At 39.8% G+C, this 23748-nt stretch overlaps 1 protein-coding gene across 1 annotated transcript in view; it reads right to left on the bottom strand.

Moving 5' to 3' along the window:
* The window catches only part of KAT6B (K(lysine) acetyltransferase 6B), a 290464-nt gene that overhangs the window by 64251 nt on the left and 202465 nt on the right, over nucleotides 1-23748 (bottom strand). Inside the window, exons 4-8 of the mRNA XM_006835926.1 lie at nucleotides 21694-21802; nucleotides 7206-7321; nucleotides 6901-6982; nucleotides 4397-4529; nucleotides 139-1067 (exon numbers count right to left, since the gene is read on the bottom strand). Of these exons, the coding sequence (XP_006835989.1) occupies nucleotides 139-1067; nucleotides 4397-4529; nucleotides 6901-6982; nucleotides 7206-7321; nucleotides 21694-21802 (1369 nt within the window). The remainder of the gene's footprint in view (nucleotides 1-138; nucleotides 1068-4396; nucleotides 4530-6900; nucleotides 6983-7205; nucleotides 7322-21693; nucleotides 21803-23748) is intronic.

The following is a 23748-nucleotide window of genomic DNA, read 5'->3' as shown; positions in this document are numbered from 1 at the left end:
GTGAGAATAAGAGCAATAGTTAAGACCTAGGTGACAAATAGGAATTGATTTATATATATATATATATATTTCTGGAGGGGGGTTGGGGAGAAAGGGACGGGGACGCAGGTTTGGTTGGAGCTTTGACCTTTTGCTTACCATCATCCTGATCAGGTTTAATCCTTCCGTCTGCCAAGCTCCCCTTCCCTGGTGAGGGGGTCCCCATCTGAGGGGTCACTTTATATTTTAATCTGCCTAGCATCCTGTGCTTTTTAAGGTAAGTTGTTCGCTTGAAGTGAGCAATTGCTTTAAAAATACGTCCTCTAGCCATCCCCCAGCCAGAGGAGGAGTGAGAAATAAACCTACTTCTAATATCTCTTTTTCCAAAGAAATGGGCTTTAGATTTTGCCGTGGAAGGTAATTCAGTTTTACGACGCATACGTTTGGGTGGTGCATAACTTGGGTGTCCCTTTTTCCGAGACTGTCCCTGAGTGGTATAAATATGAGAAAGTCCATCAAACAGTGCCTTCAGCTGGCTGTTATTAGTAACAGTGCTAAGGGAGGGCACACTGGACTGGCTGGAAGAACTCTGGGGAGAGGGAGAAGAAGTAGAAGTGCTGGACTTTTGTGAACTGGGGCTCTGACCAGAGATGGGGGTGGGGAGTAGAAGTGAAGAAGGTGGAGGTTTTAGCTTTTGTGTGGTACCTGTAGCCAACACATGAGAAGTGCATGACTGTTTCTGAGAGACCTTTTTCCTTGGACGATAGTGCTTTGAAAAGTCTATTATTTCACCTCGTGATCTGCGACCATCAGGTGATGGTGTAAAAAACTTAGTAAGGCCATCAATGAGCCCTTTGGTTTTCTTGTTAACTTTAAGTGTAGAGGCAGAAATGTAGGTGGAGGTGGTGGTGAGTTTGGTGGTGGCACCAGGCCGAGTGGGGTCTGTAACAGCCAATCTGCTGCTTGAGTCCTTCCCAGATGCAGCATGACCAGATGAAGGTGTGGTACAGACTTTAGTCTTTTGACCCCTACCAGGTGACCCCCTTCCTGTGAATGCATTCATGGATCCTTCATCACTGGTTACAGACCTAGGCAAAAATTTAGAGAATAGTATCAGCATTGAAGAGAATTATACAGCATCTAAAACAACTGTCTAGTAACTAGATGCATTCAACGTGCTAAAAGTAAAGAGACTGTCTGTGCGCCACCATCTAGGTGTATTTCTGCTAGGAAAAGGCAGCAGCAAATACATTTGCATGCCAGGATTCTCCCAGTGTCCATGCAATGGGTACTGGAAGAATGCATGTGGACCCAAGGACAATGTAAGTTTAAAAAGAATTTTGGAGAGACTAAAAGAAAACCCACTACTTTAAATATAATTTTTTTTAAAAAGTAAGTCACCCTTCGCATTATTGCAAATAACTAGGTTTCCTAGTCTCTTTTTCTGAAGTTCTAAAGGGAGTAGTAAGTCAAATGTATTGGCTAGAAGCAAAAGAATAAGTTTATGTAATCTCTAGTTAAAAGCCTTTTTAAACTCAATATACAGAAACAGAATTTGGGAATGTCTGTAAATTTGCTCTTTAAAAAAGAGAGAGAGTTAGAGAAAGAGAACATTTAAAGAAACTCTTTTTCTCTCAGCAGTTTATACTTAGGATTATAAAATAGCCAATAATACTCTCTTAGGAGAGAAGACAATTAATTACAGCATAAAATATTGCTGAAAAAAAGGACAATAGCAAAAAACTGCAGTTATGATTGAAGAACAGCTACAGCGGGTCAGACATGACATGGAAAGTCTGGTGAAGCAGCAGCACATTTACCATGGCTGTTATCAGACACTTGGCGTTGGACTCTATATGCAATGGTTCTGAGAGCACAGTTCATTTGAAGCTCAGTTCTGCCCAGACTGCGGTGTGTTTGGAGAGACAGGAGAGGTCATTCCACTGAGGCAGCTGTGCAGATGAACAGCAGCTGATTGCTTTCACCTCAGGCTGGGGTTTGGAAAGCTACCCATTTTGCAGTGGAAGTGTATAAAATGGAAACATTTGCATATGAATTGTAGCAGTGCTGGGGCCCCAAAGTACTTTTTAAATGATCAATTTAAATGAAGGCTTATTATTGAAGAAATGGGATCCTGAAGATGATCTCATATGGAATTAAAAATTTTTCTTTTTTAGAAACAGGATAGCATGCTTTAACACTGATCATCTTGGACATGAAGGATGAATGACAAAATTTCAGCAGTCAGATAGACGGGGCATGCCCAGCTGGTAGATTCATCTGAAATAACCCAATGACAAGGGGCTAGTTGAGGCCCTTGATTTTCTGAAGCCCCTGATTCAGCCAAATCAGGTTAACTCTAGAGATCTCAAGTGTCACGAGAACACACAGTAAGGGCTACCAATAAATAATTCATTCAGTCTAAAATGTTTTACATCAGAATGCTGCATTTGGATCGTATCTGGAATCGATTGCACAAAAGGACAACATACTTATTAAGAAAACTCCCTCAACTGTCTTAAAAATCCCTAAGCTCAAAGGACAATTTTGGACAAACAAAAGTTAGGACTGGTGCCAGATGTAATTTTCAGCTGTGTCCTTTGTTTAGAAAGTTTATGTCCTAATTTAGTTTTCTTAAATTGGGCCTTGAGGATACAGTCCCTTTTTGAGAACAATGCTTACACATGATGAATGCAAAAACATAATTTGTATACTTCAAAAAAGATGAGAATATGTAAGATTTATTCATAAATGCTTCATGTTTGCATCTAGAAATTAAGAAATATTCCATTTAAAAATGTCTGCTAGAGTTAAGGAGGCCTGGTGTGGCGCTATGGGTTAATGCACTGGACTGCACAGTCGGTTGAACCACAAGGTCGGCAGTTCAAGCTCACCAGCCTCTCCTTAGAAACCCTATACAGGGTTGCTATGGGTCAGAACCAACTAGACAGCACTTATCATCAACAACAGCTAGAGTTAAAGGGGTCTTAGGAAAAGGTACAGGAGGACACTATTTTTCACGGACAGGTAAAATAAGCAAGTGAGTAAAGTTCCTGGTTGTTGCCCATGTTGTAAGCAGATCTCTTCATTCCTGCACTCCTAAATCTAAAGGGATATGTGGAAGTCTAGAGGTAGAACTATTCCAGATATGACAGCTGCTGACATGACAGATATCATTTGTAAAAACATTACTTAGTGCTGACATTCAAATTTATGTTCCATATAGGCTAGAAATACGTATTCATTTCACCTCTTATATCTTTTCTCTACTTCTCTTTCCAAGTAATTCCTTCTAAATAGTCTACTAAGGAGCCCCGATGGCACTGTGAGAAAGCACTGGGTTGTTAACTGCAAGGTTGGCAGTTCAACCTCATGTGTAGCTCTGTGAGAGAAACATGAGGCAGCTTGCTCCTGTAAAGATTTACAGCCTCAGAGACCCTCCACAGGACACGCTCTCAGTTGGAATGAACTCAAAGGTCAGACAGTCTGGTTTGGGTGATTAAATACTCAACTATGCTTTAACAGCAAAAAAGGAGCCCTGGTGGTGCAGTGGCTAAAGTGCTTGGCTGCAAACGAAAAAGTTACCATTCAAATCCAGGCACCACTCCCCAGGTCTAATACTGTAAAAATGGCAGCCTCTTTTGGAAATCCCATGGACAACTCTGTTTTGCCCTAAGGCTTCAAGAGTCGGAATGGCAATGGACTTGGTTATATGACAAAAGGATATTGGAAATGGGATTATACAGTAGATTTGTGGACCACTATAAATATATTGTGGAGTGCTGGTGTGGCGCTGTGGGTTAATGCGCTGGACTGCAAAGTCAGTCTGAACCACAAGGTTGGTTTGAACTGTTAAGTCGGCGGTTCATATCCACCAGCTGCTTCCTGGAAACCCTATACTGAGTCACTATGACTTGAAACTGACTCAACAGCTCTAAAAAACAACAAATACATTATTTTGTATGTATTTGTATGTATACATGTGGAGATTGTTAAAGGCTCCTGTCTAAATCTCGAGGCAAACATGAGGACAAGTTTGCAGGTTTCTTAAATGCTATTTCATAAAAGATTTTGAAAAACATGTAACACAAAATTAGCATCAGAAGATAAAGGTATGTTTTGAAAATGCGTTCAGGAGCTATAAAAAAGATTCACTGTAGACATAGACTGAATGACTGTTTGCAATTCTTACATTCTACTTCTACTCTGCTGCTTGAAAATGGCACTTAGTATCACAGCTACTGGCAACAGAAGACCCCAAAATGCCAACTGTAATTAAAAATGCCACATCTTACACAAAGGAGAAATATTCCTTAACCCTGAAGTTTAACAGAATCTAAGGGGGGGGGGGGGTCACAATCACCTATATGCTAAAGCACAAGATAAAAAGAACTCTCTTGATAAGATCTCAACCTACAACAATCGTTGCTTTAATTTATTTTTCGGTCGTCCAATGGGTTTTGCATATCTTCGCTTTATTTGTGCAGCTTTCTCATGAAGTAGTTTTCTTCCCTTTTTCTTTGGTCTGCAGACTTGGCAAATCCACATCCCTAAATTGATACATATATTTAAGAAAAATATTTTAATGTTTCATTATAGAAAACAATAATAAATATAAACTGTAGCTTTAGTAAACTGTCCAAGGGTGTTTATATACAGAATTTTACTCCAGAATGGAGTACTCTCCTTTTTGAGTCCCCTCAGCAAGCCATCATTAAAGGCCAATAAAGGTCCTGGTGAGAGCAGAGGGTTTCCCCTATCTCAGAACCCATGTTCCCAACATACCCTCAAAGTCCACTCCTTACATAAACACATAAGGAAACCCACCCCGTGACACATAGATATATTGATTTTGGGGAGATATTACAATTCTATAAACTGCTGAAACTCTAGGGGGACAAAATCATTTCATCATCTCTTTCTGGACATTGTCAACACTAAAAATATTATCTATCACTCTAAAATACACTGTTTTTAATGTAACTTTAAATTTAATTATTAATGAGTTATAATAACTAAAAACTAGACCTAGTATAACAAAATAGGTCAATGGATGAGAATTTGAAAGACTAGAACAACCTAAGCCTACCAAAAAGTTTAGCATATCAAAGAGGTCACATTTCAAATCAGTGGGGAAAGGATGAAATGATTCAAAATAAGTGGTGATAGAACAAATAGCTATCCATCTGGAAGGAATAAAACTATTTCCTATCCTTTACAAAAATAAACTCCAGGCAGATGAAATATTATAATATGAAAAAATAAAATGTTAAAAGTACCAAGAAAAATATGAGGATATTTATACAATTTAAGCATGACTGGCATTTAAGACTGAAGCCCTAAAGAAACAGAATCATGGATTTGGCTACATAAAAATATAAAGAGCTGTTCCAAATCAGTAAGCAAAAGGTGAAAACCCTAACAGAAAAATGGCCAATGAATAAAAACAGACACTTTGCAAAAATGATATACAAATGACCAATAACTCTATGAAAAAATGTTTCATCTCATGATTCAAATTTTTAAATTACCAAAGATGTGTTTTCTCTATTGTTAAATTAGTAAAAATTAAAAAATATCACTGCTGCATTTCATTGAATCAAAGACACTACTATGCAACAAACTTGATCTCAAAAATATGAAAACCAAAAATGCCTCTTAGACCCAATGAAATACCTGTACAGGAATGATGGGTGTTGGTCACAATCCAAGAAATGGGTACTCCCAGACAGACACTAGTGTGTGGTGGGTGTGAATGCTGACAGAGCCTTTCATGTGCACAGCCTTTGATCCAACAGCTTCTCCCAAAAGAATGTATCTTATGGAAATAATTGTTGGTGGATTGAAAACATGTGTAAATGTCCGTTATCAGTGACTGGTTAAATACATTATGGTCCACTTATACGTGGGTTGCAAAATCAAATATTTTCAGGAACCACCCAGGTGTAAGTGGCTTATATATTGATATAGTAGGAGCCCTGGTGGTGCTGTGGGTTAGGTTTTCGGCTGCTAACTGCAAGGTCAGCAGTTCAAACCCACCAACTGCCCTGTGAGGAAAGATGAAGCCATCTGCTCATGTAGACTTACAGTATCTGAAACCCTATATAAGGTCGTTATGAGTCAGAATCAACTTGATGGCAACGGGTAAAAACCAAGCTGGGGTGTAGGGAAATAGGGAATAGTGAGACTATAGCAAACTGGAGCAGGCATGCCCAATTTAAAGGACTCTATTTCAAATTTTTAAAAATAATGGGTCAAAGAAGCATATCAGTAGCCCACAACCATGATTGTAACTCATGTTCTACATACTCACTAAAAACTACATTTAGGGGAACACTTAATGATGTGGGAATGCTACTATTTATCAGTAAGCAGGAGAAAGTAATCAAATTACAAAAGCACATATAGAATATTCCATTTCTTTTTTTTAAAGGGTATGTTAGGGCAGAGAGGAATTTCCAACTGACTTTGACTTTCTATTCCTTTTTGCCTATCTGTATTTAAGTCTTTTCTGAGTCAAAATAGCAATTGACGTCCATGAAAAAGGTAACTATATTTCTTGTTGTAGCACGTATGGAGTCATAGTTATCACCATCACCAAAAACATAATTTCATACCTCTGAACATTGTATTATACAGTATCTGGAGAGTGTTCTACATTTTTAAACCTATCTAAACTTACTCTAATAGGGAATTAGTTGGGGAAATGGGGAGCCTTTTTTATCCATGTGCCTGAATTAGGATCCTTATTATATATACAGTATCACCCCCACACATGTTCATAGTCAGTGCCAAACCCACGAGTATAGGGAAGATAGCAGAGAGGAGAAAAATGCTTACGGAACCTGTACACTGTGTGCTGCCAGGCATCAGAACACGACTAAGGAGTATGTTAAAAATGCATTTTTAATATGAGTTCACCTTTTGGCATTCTGGAAAGTGGTGGGTCACAGCATTCCATATGGAATCCTCTATCACAAGAGTCACAAAAAAGCATATTATCCTGTAATATATTAAGAGACTGAGTAAGACTGAAACCAACTGTAAAAGGCCAAATGTTCTTATTTTATCAATTAACACTATTAAATTATAATGAAGAAATACTAAAATCCCTGCTGAGGTTTGACATCACATGTATTTAAAACTTAAAAAAAGAAAAATCCTTAACACTGTGAATGAACTATTTATTTATCTAGAGACTGATGATGACTGAGAGACATACTTACTGCATTTTTGCCTTGGATTCTACAAGCACTGCATGTCTTACATTCGATACACTGCCACCTTAAGGCCTTTACATTTGTTGTTAATTCTGGACAAAATTTCAGACAGGAGGGGTGTCCTATAAAAAACAAAATGCAAATTGCTTTAAGGTAATGGTGACTTAGATTCTTTATACTCCCATTCCTTATATATTTATTAGAAAAACTGATACTTTCAGCCAAAGAACTACAGGAATTTGAAAATATAAGAAGACCAGAGAATCCGACCATAGACTTTTCTTCCAACATTTTCCACTGCCAGCAATGGAATGACTGTACGAATGGTTTCCGTAAGAGAAATTTGGAAAATGTATACTGATTTCTATCTCAAATCTCTGAGAACCCGAGGCTAACTATGTTCAGATCATGTTCTCACTTCTCCTGACCTGTTGCTCTGTGGGGAGAATGCTGGAGTTGAGAGGATTCTTACTTTCTGCTCATGATGAAAACAGAAAACAATGACTGGCTAAACTTAAAAAGAGAAAATAGGACTGCTTAAGATAATACAACTACAAATGCAACAACAACAACTATTTTGTTGTTATTTTATAAAAACCCATGAGCATATAAGAATATCATCTCATTATTGGGCCATCTTGCCCCTGGCCCCAGAGTTAACTTCTAGGAGAAAGAGCAGAAACAGTCTAAGGGAGAGTTGAGAAGCTGAAAGATGGTGGTCAACTGGAATTCTCCAAACAGCAGTCCCTTAGCAGGTTTTCGCCATTTTCCCGTGTTTTACTACATTGTTTTCAGCACAGCTTTTACCTAGCAGTTCTCCATACACCAGGTTACCTCACAGAGGAAAACTGGAGACCAGTGAGGAATCGCCAAAGAACGAAGTTGGGTTACACACAGTACCTAACAGATTCCTCCGAAAAAGAATGAATCTAGACTGTGGAAGGCAGTTTTTCGGTTTTACTCTTTTATCACATAAACGAGGAGATCTCCAAACCAGATTTTATTTTTCTAAATCTGGTCTTTAAATAGTAAGAACATTAGCAAATCCCATGTGAAAGAACTTATAACCAAGCGGCAAAAGAAACCTGAGGGGTAATAAAAAAGCAGATTCTGCAATTTCAAAACTGTTTTATAATTTCCTGACTTTGGCAGGCTCATTGTTTAAATATGTATTTTGGGTTGCTGCCAAAAAGTCCCTCCTCCCTAAAGCTTAACAGGTGCTTCATAAAATTCCACCCACCAGGAGATTTGGCTTTTTGAAGTAAAAACATTCAAAATCAATCACCAATACCGTTAATAAAAGCACATTATTCCTGAGGTTTTTTTTTTTTTGAAGGCTAAACATCTGCATTTAAGATGTGGAGAGAAAAAAAATGTTGTCACAGGATTATGATCTCGGGTAGAACAGTTACCCAGGCAGATACAGTTAGTCTACGACACCATTCTGCTACAAGGATTTCTCTCATTCAAGTGACAGGGGTGGGGACTAAATATATGAAAATGGTATCAATCACCTCTTTCTGCTAAGAAACAGCAAACAAAGCCAGCTTACTTCTCCTTGACTTGAAGAGAGTCTGGGAAGGTCTACTTTGATCAGGTTCCCCAACCCACCCCCCCACCCTGCAGTCACCTACATAATGCCAGGGGAGGGGGCGAGACACACTCCATTTTTTAAAGAACAGCAATTTAAATTCCACCCTTAAAATGGGTCCCCGTCAGCTTAAAAGTATACCATTTACTTCTCCCGCCTCCCTTTTTATTACTTCCTGTAAGTCCTACATCACTGGCACATATGACAACAATTCCAGGCACTCAATTTTTTTCTATATTAAAATCTGCTTTTATAATATTTAGCTAATATTCAGGAACTAAAGTAATTCACATTGTATTACACAACCTATCATTTAATCTCATATATATCCTACAATAGAACTTTTATAATAATATATTTTGAAAATTAATGGATTTCAGCCACTTTCAAGCAAGAGCAAGGAATAGTCTTTCTCTGAATGCTTTCTTTCACCTTAAGCAGTATTACACCTCAGCCACTGTGTAGGAGTCCTGGTGCAGACAGGCAGGATAATGCACTAGACCGCAAAGTCAGCTTGAAGCCCAAGTCAGCAGCTCAAACCCAAGAGCTGCTCCTCAGAAGTCCTATACAACAGGGTCGCTATGAGTCGGAACCAACTTGACAGCAGCCAACAACAACTACCCTATCAATGATAAAATCTCCAGCCTATTTTTCCTTTAGGCAGCATGATCTTTATTTAGCCCAGGAGAATTGGCCATAGATTCCTTCCAGCTCTAAGTATCTATGATTCTGAACAGATGCTGAAGGATGAAGAAACATTTATTTTCTCACAGCCAACTTTAATATAGCATAAAAGACTATAACTGAGTCTTGATATACTACTTTTCTGATCAAGTATCAGTCCATCTGTCATTCCTTCTTCAGTAAGTACTGAAGACACAGTGAATACAGTAAGAAGAAAACAACACACTCATGAAAATAATGTACCTTAACATGCACAAATGATGGAAAACCAATTTCTGCACAGAACACCCAAGTGTGTTTGGCAAAAATGTACCAACTGTGTGTAATTAGCATAGAAATACAGTACAAGTCTAGCAGGAAAATGTGGTGCTGTAGGATAATGCACTGGAGAGCAAGGTCAGTCTGTTCAAAGTCAGCAGTTCAAAGCCACCACTGCTCCTCATACAGGGTTGCCATGAGTCAGAACTGACTAGAAGGCACTTAACAGCAACAACTTTTGCAAGAAGTTTGGAGTCCTGGTGTGGCGCTCTGGGTGTGGCGCTCTGGGTTAATGAGCTGGACTGCAAGGTCGGCAGTTCAAGCTCACCAGCTGTTCCCTGGAAACCCTATACAGGGTCGCTATAGATTGGAATATGACTCAATAGCACTTAACAATAACAAAAGCAGGAAAAAGACATTAAACAAGAATTAACCTCAACATGTGATAATAGGGTGTAGCCTGAGCTAGTTAGAATCTCACAGGAGGCCAGGAGAAAGCCTCTCTATGGAAGGGACCTGGAGGAGTGCGATTACTAGGCACAAGAAGAGGAGTAGGCCAAGGAGGGGACAACATGTTCAGAGACTGAAAAGGAACAGAAGACGGTACACATCCAAGAAGAAAGAATTCATTACAACCAATGTGAACATAAAGTAGATAATGATGTGGGATGAGGTTAACAGGAGAGCAATTCAGAAGAGTCTTAAAGAAGTTGGATTTTTCCTAAGCATTGAAAAATGCTAACATCAGATTAAATGTTAAAAGTAACCTAGGTTGTAGTATGGATACTGGATGACGGGAAAGATGGTAATGATTAGATTAAGGTTATTATAGTAGCAGATCTGAGGGGGGCTGGTGGGGTGTATGGAGAAGTTGATGGGTATATTTAGGAGGTGTTGTTATGTGTTGTTAAGTAGGTTCCAACTAATAGTGATCCTGAATAGAGCTTCCAAGGAGTGTCGGATGAGTCTGAACTGCTGACCTGGTGGCTAGCAGTCCAGTGCCTATCCTACAGAGCCACATGAAGAAGCAATATATATTTGGGTGACTGCTTAGCATGACAGAATGAGGCAGAGGGAGCAGTCTAAGATGGCTTAAAATTTTCAGAGGAGGAGCTGTTTGTATGTGTTTTGTAATTTGACTGGGAGAAGGATAATAGAGTAGGGGAGATAGAGCACGATTGATGAATTGTTCTGGGCATAACTTTGAAAAGTGTATGGGGCATTCAAGTGGACAGACTCGGTACTCATTTAGAAGTAAGGATCTATAGTTCAGGAGAAGCCATGAGGTAAAGTAAGAAACACAGGGTGAAGGGCAGAGGCCTCAGGAAAGATTTAGGGGTGCACAGAGAACAAAAGGTTGACCAAACATAGAGAAGAAGGTTGTAGGAAGAAAAACAAAGAGAATATCATATCAAGAAGCCAAAGGAAGAAAGTATTTATAGAAAAAGAATTTTCAACAAGGCCAAATAGGATGATAGGAACCTTTGGAGAGGATCAAAAGATGCCCATTAGATTCTGGTAAGGACTGAAAAGTGACTGTCAGATGTTGCCACAGGGGGACACTGGCAATCCTGACAAACACAGTTTCAGTGAAATAACAGGCCAAAAGCAAGAGTTCTGCTTCCTTCCTTGGTTAGTCAACGCAAATGGTGATGGACCTCACAAACCGAAGCTTCCTCCTCCTCTGGCCACTATATTCCTCTTTGGATTTTATCTTTAGATACCTTTTTAGTTAAGTGTCTCCTTTCCAGTCTAATTATCCAATCAGTACTTATTAAGTGTGAAACTGGTTGACTAACCAAGCATATGCCCTGGAGCATTTCCTCAAAATGACCTTATGAGGCAGCTAGGTGCTGGGCTGTTAACTATAAGGTCCATATTTCAAACCCACCAGCCACACCTTATATAAGTTGCTATGAATGGGTTTGGTTTGGGTATATCTGTTTACTAAGAGGCACTAGTGGCACAGTGGTTCGTTACAGTGCTCTGCTACGAATAGAAAAGATGGCTGTTTGAACCTCCCTGGTGCTTTGTGGGAGAAAGATGCAGTCTGCTTCCATGAAGATCAAGACCCTGGGAACCCTATAGGGCAATTTTACTTGGTCCTATGAGGTAGATCTGCATTGGAATGGAACAGACGGCATATAACAACATGAACAACATATCAATTTACTACACACCTACGAGCTTTTTTGGGAAGCAGAAGGAAGACAAATTTTTTTCAGGGTTAACATACAATATAGACAAATTCAGGGAAGACTACAGGGCTCCTGAGGGTGGACTGACACTCTACCCCACAGTTCTTGCTCCCTTTACAGTACTAAAGGGGATTTTCCTCTACTCTCCCAGCTGCATCATAGCAGTCTTTCTTCTATTCTAGTTTCAATGAGCCTCCACTTAGAATGATGCTGTAATTTTGAACTGTACACTTATCTTAGATTTGCTAATTTGAAAACACACATGCACACAACTCATCTGTAAGTAAAATTTAACCACATAGCAATCTGAGTAGCAGATACAAAATTTCATTTGGTATAATATCTAATACTTATGTGAAGCTAATTAAAGATAATTTGGTCTTAATGAGGCAAAGAGAATATAACAGTGTTAATTTCAAAGTAGGATGATCCATGAAAGTCAAGTAAAATCACTTCCTAGACCTGACATTTCCATAGACCTGTAGAATATCTAGGGACTCCCACATCCATATGACTAGAGGTTAAAATAATTCTTCACATTTGTCTCATGTTTTATAGTTTCTGGTAACCTTCATGTCATTATTTCATATGATCCTCACAACAGTCATGTGGATGCATGGTGCACACATGGAGTCTTCAATGTACAGCAATGAGACAACCAGCAAGCAGTAGAGGAGGGCACATCACCAGACTGGGACTCCATATTGGGGGTGGGGAGGGGTATCCTAACACAATGCTCCTTACCGCATATTTTCACTACATGGAAATGGGACCCTCTTTCAAAAGGATTTTTCGTAACCATAGACTGTAACATACCAGTACTCATAACGGTGGCTGGCACAGGACTACACAGTATTTCCTTCTGTTATACACAAGGCTGCCATGAGTCAGAGTCAACTCAACAGCAAGAACAGCACCCAAAAGAGGACCAGAGAAAATACTGTCCACTGAGCCATATGAAAAAAACAGAAAATTTCTCAATGGCTTTAGTTTATGATGAAGGAAACAAGCATTGTTATTGTTGTTAGGTGCCACGGAGTTGGTACTGACTCACAAGGATCCCATGCACAACAGAACGAAACACTGCCCAATCGTGCAACAACCTCACAATCATTGCTACATTTGAACCCATTGCTACTGCCACTGTACCAATCCATCTTGTTGGGGGTATTCTTCTTTTACTCCAATTCTTCACTTTGCAAAATCCTTCTCCAGGGACTGGTCCTTCCTGACAATATGTCCAAAGTATGAGAGACAAAGTCTGGCCATCCTGGCTTGCACGGAGGATTCTTGTCACATTGACTGCACTTCGTTCATCACAGATTGGTTTGTTCTTTTGGCAGTCCATGGCATTTTCAATATTCTCCTCCAGCACCATAACACAAATGCATCAATTCTTCTATAATCTTCCTTATTCACTGTCCAACTTTCACACACATATGAGGCTATTGAAAATACCATGGTTTGGGCCAGGAGCACCTTAGTCCTCAAACTGACATCTTTGTTCTTGAACACTTTAAAGAGGTCTTGTGCAGCAGATTTGCCTAGCGCAATACGGCATTTATTTTCTTGACTGCTGCTTCCATGAGTGTTGATAGTTATCTGAGCAACTTCAATCTTTTCTCCATTTACATGACTGTTGTTTATTGGTCCAGTGGTGAGGATTTTTGTTTTCTTTACACTGAGGTGCAACCTATATCGAAGGCCTTGGTGACAGAACCTATGCTGGAAATCATGTAATAGAATTTTTCAAGACCAATGACTTCTTCATTGCAAATACCTTTTTTAAACAACATAAAAGACAACTATAAACATGGACCTATACAGAATACAGAGAAATCAAACTGACTACTTCTGTGGAAAGAAAAACATGCATTATATCTATGAAACCTAAGCAGATTCAAAATGTGATATCTTATGAAGAGTCTTCAAAAATTCCGTGGGAAAAAAAAAAATGGAATTAAGAGATTAAAAAAACAAACAAACCTCAACAACCATAAACATTATTTCTCAACAAAAGTTCATGACACTTTTGCAAGTGATGATACCAGTCATTTATTCTATCCCTAAATAACTGGGAATTAAATCAGCCAATGCAGGTCTTCTTTACATTTTTAACTGAAGGAAAATGGTGTCTTTTAACTAATTTTAAAGAACAGAAAACAAAAGGAAGCTAGCAAGAACCAAGTCAAGACTGTAGGGCAGATGCATAATGATTTCAATTGAAACTTACAAAATTGCCCTTGTTTGATGAGAGGACTGAGCAGGAGCAGTGTTGCGGAGGCAGACACTAACGAAGCTTTCCCAGGACCCTTTCCTACTGAAGCTTTGGCTAACCTCATATAAGAGTGCTATTGTTCTTTGGCAGTCATGAAAGTCAGCACACAAAATGCCTTGTTGTTGTTACTGGATAGGGTTTCCAAGGCTTTAAATCTTCCAGGGAGCAGAAAGCCTCGTCTTTCTGTCACAGAGAGGCAGGTGAGCTCGATCCATGGATCTTGTGTCTTCACAGTCCAGTGTTTATTGTATGGTATTTACATGGTATGGCAATCATATGATACTTAAATGTTTCATTTTATAAAGCAATCAAATTATTTTTCATAGCGACTGCACCATTTTGCCTTCCAACCAATAATGCAGGACTCCTGGTTTGGTGCAGTAGGATCAAGACTAATCTGCAAATCACAAGGTTGGAAGTTCAAATCCACACCAGCTGCTCCTCGGAAACCCTGTACCTGGTCACTGTGAGTCGGAACTCAACGGCACTTAACAACCACCACTACCAATAATGCAGAAATACAGGTAAGCTATCTAAATCAAAATGTGATCACATTCACTCTTCTGTTGAAATGTTCTCAGAGGTTCCCATTGCTCTAAGAGTTAAATACAAACTTTATCACTTGGCCTATGGCACCCTGCCTTGAACATGCTGCCCATGTCTGATCCATACACACACGCCACCCCCCCCCCAACCCCACCCCCCGACACACACCCTGCTTTTATCTTTTCACAAACAGCTCTTCCTCACTCCCCTTTCCTTACCCTTCCACGGCAGGCTAACTCTCTCAGGTCTCAGCTCCACCCTCTCTTCTGTGGAGGGATTGTCTTCCCTGATTTTCCAGGTCCATATGAGATGCCCTCGCTGGGATCCCACAGCCCATGTACCTCCTGCCACCCTCCTGAACCAACAATGTCTGTTACCTTGTGTGCAGGCCCCTAAGACTGAGTAACTCTTGCTCACTGTTGGCATCCTTGGTGCCTGCCTCAATGCTTGACACAAGAAAACAATTGCTGAACAAGTGAATGGAGTGAGGAACGAGTTGTTGGAGACTGGGGAAAGGATCCATGGGAACAAGGGAGATACTTCTGACCTTCTAGGAGCACTTTTGCCTGTTGGTGTGCAGAGCCGAGACCATGAGTGTGGTGACAGACTGGACAATGATAGGCCCCTGTGACCTAGCTCCATCCCATCTGCCTGGAGCATCCTGAAAAACAGTTGCTGTGACCTCTGCTCTTAATCAGTTTACTTTTAACTTCACTGGATCACTTCCACCTCTTGGTAGCCATTTGCTACGATTTCTTTATCTTCCGGGTCATACTAGTAAACCCATGCATCATCTCCTGTTACAATTCTTCCAAGAAATGTTTTAGGATCTTGATCCCACTTATTAAAGATATCCATTGAAAACTCTGCTCTTATCTGTGGCTGATCTGGGAGCAACAGTTTTGGCACACTTGAGCAGAAAATTTGATCAACTTTCATTTTTCAGTCAGGATTTTGTAAAATGTCTCAGCTGAGATGCCTACTGTGTTGACTCCTGTTTCTGCTGTTAATCATCATCTTCTTCAATTGGCATGGAGAAGATTAATTTTCTTCCTCAAAAATAGACGTTCTTGGGACTCTTGGGCCCAGAGCCAGTGGCGTGGCCACGGAGGACTCGAGAGGAGAGTGGAGCTACCGGCTGACGGGAAGAGAGGGCATGTGCACAGGAGCGCCCACACTTGCAGATGAAACCCACGTGACCTGGACTGGATGACTGGATGAACTTGACCTATACCTATGGAGCAGCAACTCAAAAGAAGGAACAAATCCTTACAGCAAGAATCATTCCCACCCCCTCCACACACAGAGTGGACGGAGATGGGCAACTTGGACACTGGATACTCAAATGGGGAAGGGGGAACTACAAAGGCAAAAAGTGACTGGCTTACAAGCTTTCAAGAGGGAACCTAGTGCTAGGGAGCATGGAGGAAGGCAGAATCTCCAGTGGGTACTATTCAATTTGTCTGGGCAGAGCGGATGAAAGGAAATACAGATGGGTACCTCGCGATACTGTAGTGAAGAATGCTTATCAGGATGGATTATGAGGGTTGGAAATGCAAAGGTAGACGTTTTGGAACAAGGAAGGGAGTGATTAATCCTACAGGCTAGGAGTGGAGCTATCTGGGACCATCAATGGAGAAGAGCCGAGAGCGGGACCCTACCCAGAGAAACAGAGGCGCCTGAGATGGAGACAGAGACGATGACGTGGAGAAATGAAGCGGCTGGGGACTCTGGATCCAGAGAGGGAAAGGGACTGTGGGCCGAAAACTGGGGGGGAGTGTAGGGGGCGGGTTTCTAGGCTATACCCTTTGGCTGGTTGATGATGCATGGAGGAGATTGGAACCATGGCAATGAGATAATATACGATGGAATGAATGTAAAACTAAAGTTCTCTCATGTAAACTACCATATAATTCACAATAAAACATTAAAAAAATTTTGACGTTTTTATTATGAGGGTTGGAAATGTAAAGGTAGACGTTTTGTAGCAATAAGGGGAGTGATTAACTTTGGAGTCTAGGAGTGGAGGTGCCTGGGACCATCAAGGGAGAAGAGCGGAGAATGGGACCCTACCCAGAGAAACAGTGAAGCCTGAGACGATGACGTGGAGAGATGGAGCAGCTGAGGACTTTAGACACAGAGAGGGAGAGAGACTGTGTGCTGATGGCTGGGGGGCGGGCTTGTAGTGTATACCCTTTGGTTGGTTGATGATGCATGGAAGGGATTGTAACCATGGCAATGAAAAGATATATGACAGGATGAATGTAAAACTAATGTTCTCCCATGTAAATTATCACATAATTCACAATAAAACATTAATATAAAAAAATTGATGCTCTTAAAATGAGTTATCCATTTGTAAACAACTGATTTCTTTAGAACATTGACCCCTAAACTTTTTGTAAAGTATTAATGGTATCAACATCTTCCACCTAAGTTTCAAAATAAATTTGAATTTGTTCTTGCTTCAACTTTAGCAGAATTCAAGTTGCTGTGATTCAAACTGATACCTTATTCTTCTTACTGCCTCAAACTATAACGAGTATGAGTTTATTTCAGTGCAAAAGATTTCTGAAATCCATACCGTTTTTTTCATAGTATACATTTTCCATGACCTTTTTAAAAAGCCTTCATACAAATGGTACTTCAGATCAAGTCTACTAAAAAGCATCAGGAACATGTGGGAAAACATTTCAGAATGAGCCTCCTTATGAGCTGCCATCTGCATTTCCCTTTTCCCATCTTACACTGCTACGAGCATTTTTTTACGTAAGCATCTTACGTTATGGATCCCTTTGGCCCTTATACATAATCTTAAAATTCAATCCTAGAACCGAAAGACTTCTGAGTGTGAGAAAGTCACTATGTCCAATATGTGACTGACACTGATACACTGGACAGGACCATGATGACAGGGACACTATTAGGTGGCACTCTGGAGCCATGCCAGTCTATTATAGACTTATTACCTCATAATAACCAAGGTGCTACAACAAAACATCATTTCTACACCCTCAAGCGACCTCAAATGAATCATATTTTATTTTGACCCTTTCATTTGAAGACAAAGAAGAACAGTCTACTCATCTCATCATAAAGCAGATGTCTACAAAGCATCTCCCTGAGTTAGAAACAATTGTTTTGTTTTTGTTTTTTTAAGTTTCTTTCTTTTAAACTAAATTAGCCAAATCCAGACTAGCACAGTACACTCAGGGGAAGACTACGCAAACCTCAACACTGGAGCAAGATTTCATGACAGAGACAGGATACGCACTCTGTGTCATCCTCTGTTACCAACAAAAGGACATGGTCACCCCGAGGCTTAAATCCCTGTCTCCAAAGGCTTTGGTTCTCCACACCTGAAGGGAGGGGAGAACTGCTCACAAACTGACGGCAGCTAAGCAAGCCTTTGGGTACTATCCTCGGTCCATTCTTCTCCGGTTCTTTTAAAGAGAAAGCAAAAGGGAGTTTTTGAAAAGAGACAATATCACAGTATACACCCCTAGGCTGGCCCTGAAAAAGTATGAAAGAAAAGTAAGACCCTTCAGGGGGGTAAAAAAATTCAATGACCTCAAAGTATAAAGGAGATGTAAACCTTTCTTCTGGCAGGTCTACAATCTTGGAAAGAGTAAGAGAGATGGATTACATCAGGAAATTTAAGATCTACCTGTTTAGAATTACACCTTTATACTCTGTGAAGAGACCTTGAAGTTATGACCTAGTGGATACTGATCTTGAATTCTTATCAGTTCACGTAAGTGTATTGCCAAAGGTAAGGAAATATATGAAGTGAACTTTTCTTCCTATATTTAAGTATGTCTTTAATCTATCTAGGTGCCCAGATAAATAGATACTAAAGAAATAAAATAGTGAAGGGTGTTTTTTAAAAAGTACCACCTTAAAAATCACGAAGAGTAAAAGTAACCCTAGACAAGTGAATATGACTAAATTGATCAGTCAATTAAACAAAAGAATAATTCATTCAACATGAGTCCCATGAGAAGACCCAAAAGGTAACTAACTACAGAGTCAGAACTGATGAGAGAGGAGACACTACTTCACCAGCACAGAACCAGGAGATTGTACAGCTGAAACTGATTGAACTGAACATACAGATAACGTATCCATGACACCACATCTAGGTAAAAGAATGTTAATGAACCTGTAAGGCCCATCAAAAACACTGTCAGAACGCATTTCACAAGCAGAGTTTGAAATGCTGTATTTCAAAGGTTCTCGCCCTTCTACTCAGATCCCGAAAGCTGTTGAACCACATAGGGCCTATCAAGTTAAACCTTCACTTAGGAGTTAAGAATCATTACACAGTACTGTCATTCCGTAGAATTTGAAACATTTCCTTTTTTCAACCATCAAGCAGCTTTCATAAGGGCTGTAAGACTTTAAATTACTTACAGCAATCAGGAACAATACCAAGTACACCAAATTATAAGATGGCTGACACTGATTCTATACTGGTGTGGCGCTGCAGGATAATGCACTGGACCACAAGGTCAGTGGTTCAAATCCACCAGGTGCTCTTCGGAAACCCTATACAGGTTGCTTTGAGTTGGAACCGACTCAATGGCACTTAACAATAATATGTGTAAGAGCAAAGGTGTTAGGCTATTTACCTGTGCAGTGTCACTTAATTCTGATAAAACCCAAAAGGTAGGTACTACCACCATTATCTTCAAGGAGCTCTGGTAGCGTAGTGGTTATGAGTCGGGCTGCTAACCTCAAGGTGAGCAGTTTGAAACCACCAGCTGTTCTGTGGGAGAAAGCTGAGGCTTTTTGCTCCCATAAAGATTTACAGCTTCAGAAACTCTATAGAGGGTCGCTATGAGTTGGAACTGACTTCATGGTACACCATCACCACCCCTACCACCTTCCTCATTATTTTAATAAAGCAATTGAAGGACAAAAGGGTTAAGTAACCAAGTCCAGGTAGAGAAACTGGACTATGGCTGATAAAAATAGAATTTACTCTTCTTCACTACCCTATATATGCGGCTTTCCTAAATGAGAGCACATTAAGGTATGGAACTTTGCAGTCTTGTTAGGGTTGTTAAGGTAACCATACTTGAAGAAATACTTCATCATGAATTTTAAAGTACTACTTTGAAGAGAAAACTTTGAGTAGGAAACAGGATGACTTACACATTAACATTAAGAGATGTTTAAATTTAATTAAAAAAAAAATTTTTTTTTTTTTTTAAGTTCAACACTTACCACTTATAGTCCTGGTGTGGCACTGTGGGTTAACACGCTGGACTGCAAGGTCCGTTTAAACCACAAGGTCAGCGGTTCAAGTTCATCAGTCACCCCTCAGACACCCTATACAGCGTCACTATGAGTTGGAACCAACTTGACAGTACTTAACAACAACATACCACTTAATCTATTATCATGGATACAAACTTTTAGATAGGTATCATCTCAGGTATCACCTGCTTTACAAGGATGGTTGGCAAACAAAACAAGTTCTTTTAAGGTCAGCACAATTTGTATTTTAATTTCCACTATAAAACTGAGGTACAGCCTTGTTCAAACCTTTTGGTATGAAAAAGACAGAAGTTAGAGCCACCCGGAAAATATTTTGATTATTGTCCCTGCCCAACAATTTTTTGATTTCAATATCACCTTCTGCACAGACCACCCTTTTCCTATATAATTCCAGACAATTTGAATTTCTTTCATGCCTATGGATTTCTTGATTATGTTGTTATAGTCTTCAGAGTACTGCTGTCCCTTCAGTTCATTCTGAATCACCCTGAGCTGGGCTGTAATGTCAAACTTCACCAGTAGGTGTCATGACCTGAAACATTATATAGTTGTCAAGTGCCATGGAGTCAGTTCAGGCTCATGTTGTTGTTAAGTGCCGTCGAGTCGGTTCCGACCCATAGCGACCCTGTACAGGGTTTCCGAGGGTGTAAATCTTTACGGGAGTAGAAAGCCTCATCTTTCTCCCGTGGAGCAGCTGGTAGTTTCGAACTGCTGACCTTGCGGTTCACAGCCTGATTCGTAACCACTATGCTACTAGAGCTCATAGCAAGCCTGTATAGGGTTTCTGAGGAGCAGCTGATGAGTTAGAACCGCCGACCTTGCGGTCCAGTGTGTATTATCCTGCAGCACCACAGCAGGGCACTGAAACATTATATACTCTAACTCTATCTTAAATCGAGACTTGAGTCTATAGAAAGCAAAAGTGATTCTAGCTGGGTTCAACATTGTTGTTAAGGTAACGAGGAGTCAGTTCCGACTCATAGTGACCCTGTAAAGGGTTTCCGAGGCTGTAAATCTTTACGGGTGCCAAATGCTTCATCTTTGTCCTGCGGAACCGCTGGTAGTTTCAAACTGCTGACCTTGGGGTTGACAGCCTGACTCATAACCACTACGCTACCAGAGCTCCTTGGTACCAGGGTTCAACATAAAAGCCAAGAAATTGCTACACTGATTTTCACTATAATTAAGCCAATGCTGGTATGAAATCTAAGCTTAATTATGCCTATTAATATAAGTTATTATATGCTGTTATTGTTATATGTCATTAAGTTGGTTTAGGCTCATAAAGACCCTGTGTATTTTTTCTGAAAAGTGGTTAGCAGTCCTGCGCTTACCCTACAGCACCACCCCAGGATTCCTGGTATTACATAAACATATATTATATGAATATAGGAGTCCTGGGGGCCCTGTAGGATAAGCACTGGACTACTAGTCACAAGGTCAGAGGTTCAAACCTGCCAGACACACTTCAGAAACCCTATACAGGATCGCTATGAGTCAGAACCCACTCGATGGCACTTAGTAACAATGATACAATTTAAAGTCTATACTATTATCAAATAATTGCTTCAGATAACAGGTAAATTAAGACTTAGATTTTTTATATAAACTATGATAACAAAGCATCATTGCACAAGCGTACAAAGACCAACTTACCACTACTGCCACAGTCTGCACAAGAGAGGAGTTCTTCAGGTCTCTTTTCACGGTTTGATTCCTTTGTCCCCAAACAGAAGCTACATATTGGAATGGGATCGGCACGAGGCTATGATAAGATTTTAAAAAACTGTTAGTTTTCCATTTCAAGATTTAAGACATTAACATCAAATGCGTCTTGCATACTTCTTTAACAAATAAAAACATCTAAGTAAGGTGTTCACATTAACATTCTGGCCAACAAAAAAAATCTCTTATATTATTTGACTCCAAGTACTATCTGAATTAATGCAATTAAGAGCAATGTATAATGATACAATGATATTCAAATTGGAATAATTTTATGAAACCAATGAAATCTACAACATTTCTACATTATATGAGCCCACTGCCACTGAGCTGATTGTAACTCTAAGCGACCCTATATAGGTGTCCTGAGATTCAATCTTTACAAAAACGGGCAGGCTACTCTTTCTCCTCTGGAGAAGCTGGTAGGTTAGAACCACCAACCTTGTGGTTAGCAGCTCAATGCCCAACCCACAGCATCAGCTAGAGCTCCTTTTCTACACTAGAAACAGCCTTCCAGAAACTATCATTATTAAGGATTCATGTGGCACCCACATTATTCCCACAATCTATACAACTATATATGGAGCTCTGGTAACGTACTGGTTGAGCTACTAACCTCAAGGACAACATTTCCAAACTATTAGCAGTTCTACGGGAGAAAGATGAGGTTTTTTGCTCCATAAAGATGGACTGGCTCGGAAACCTTATACAAGGTCGCTTTGAGTTGGAACCTACTGCACAGCAATATAACCAGCCAACCAAATTGTCTATAATAAACTAATTAATCTATTCATCAATAGGAATACCATCCATTATGTCAGAATTATGTAAACTTTTATTAAATGTTACAATGCAGGTAAGTCATTACTTATCTACTAAATATTTAACATAAAAAATAGTTATATGTCTTTGGTGACATAGTAAAAAATCAGTGTGCTCACTCCAGAAGATCAAAAGACAATTAAATAGGCCTTTCTACCATCAAAGTCTCCTAAGAGTAAACCACACCACGCCACATTGCCTCATAAAGGGAGACAAGGTTTCCATTTCTAACATAACTGCTTTATAAAAATGAAACAACAAAACATTTGTCTAACTACCTAACACCCTTTTATTCTCATTATGGAAATTGCTTTTAACAATGTATAAATCTACATACACTTTAGTGTCTCCATTATTTACTACTCCTAGCATTACTAATGTCTCCATCCATAGGAATAGTTAGCTGTACACAGATCTGGTCACAGCCATTGTAACAGCTCAAACTGCATGAGGACTAAAATGTCACTGTGTATTTCAGCTTTCAGACATGTTGTCTCCTACATTTCAATTCATGAATCAACAACTCAGGGCATAAAAATCCAGCTTACTGAAAAATGTTATATAAAAACAAGATTTAAGGCAACCTAAGACAGAGCCATTGCCATGCTGCAATGAGTTTCGATGACGGGTAAGACTGAGGAATTCGCACTGACCGCCTAAGACAGGCAGTGTCCCTTAAACAAATAATAAATAAGGGGGAATCTGATGCAGACCGTGCAGACCTGGTCAGGAGTTCAAGTCCCTGTGGGCCCAAGTGTTGCTGACCGTCCAAACCATAGGCTCTGAGGATCAGACTTTAGCCACCTAGCAGACATAGCAAAATGTCCCTTATCTGACTATTCAGTTATGCTGGTTAGTAATTCCATACATGAGCCCTGAATACCCACAGATAAATGTAAAAATCTTCCCTAAAAGCCGAGACTGTAAATTCTAAAATGGCAAAGTTCCCCCCCCCCAAAAAAAAGCTAAAGAGGATAGAGAGAAACTCTGTTAACTGATGGTATGTGGAAGGGATTATAATCAATGTAATGAAATAAGGTATATGAACGTTTGAATGTGAAACCGATGATGTGCCCTGAAAACTTTCACTCAATCCACAATAAAAACCTTAAAAAAAAAAAAAGATTTAAAATACAGTGGTGTAAAATAAGCTACCATCCCAAC

This window comes from Chrysochloris asiatica, unplaced genomic scaffold, assembly GCF_000296735.1.
Source record: "Chrysochloris asiatica unplaced genomic scaffold, ChrAsi1.0 scaffold00020, whole genome shotgun sequence".
Taxonomy (NCBI): Eukaryota; Metazoa; Chordata; class Mammalia; order Afrosoricida; family Chrysochloridae; genus Chrysochloris; species Chrysochloris asiatica.
The sequence above is the reverse complement of the archived record's forward strand: the minus strand, read 5'-3'. Positions and strand labels throughout refer to the sequence as shown.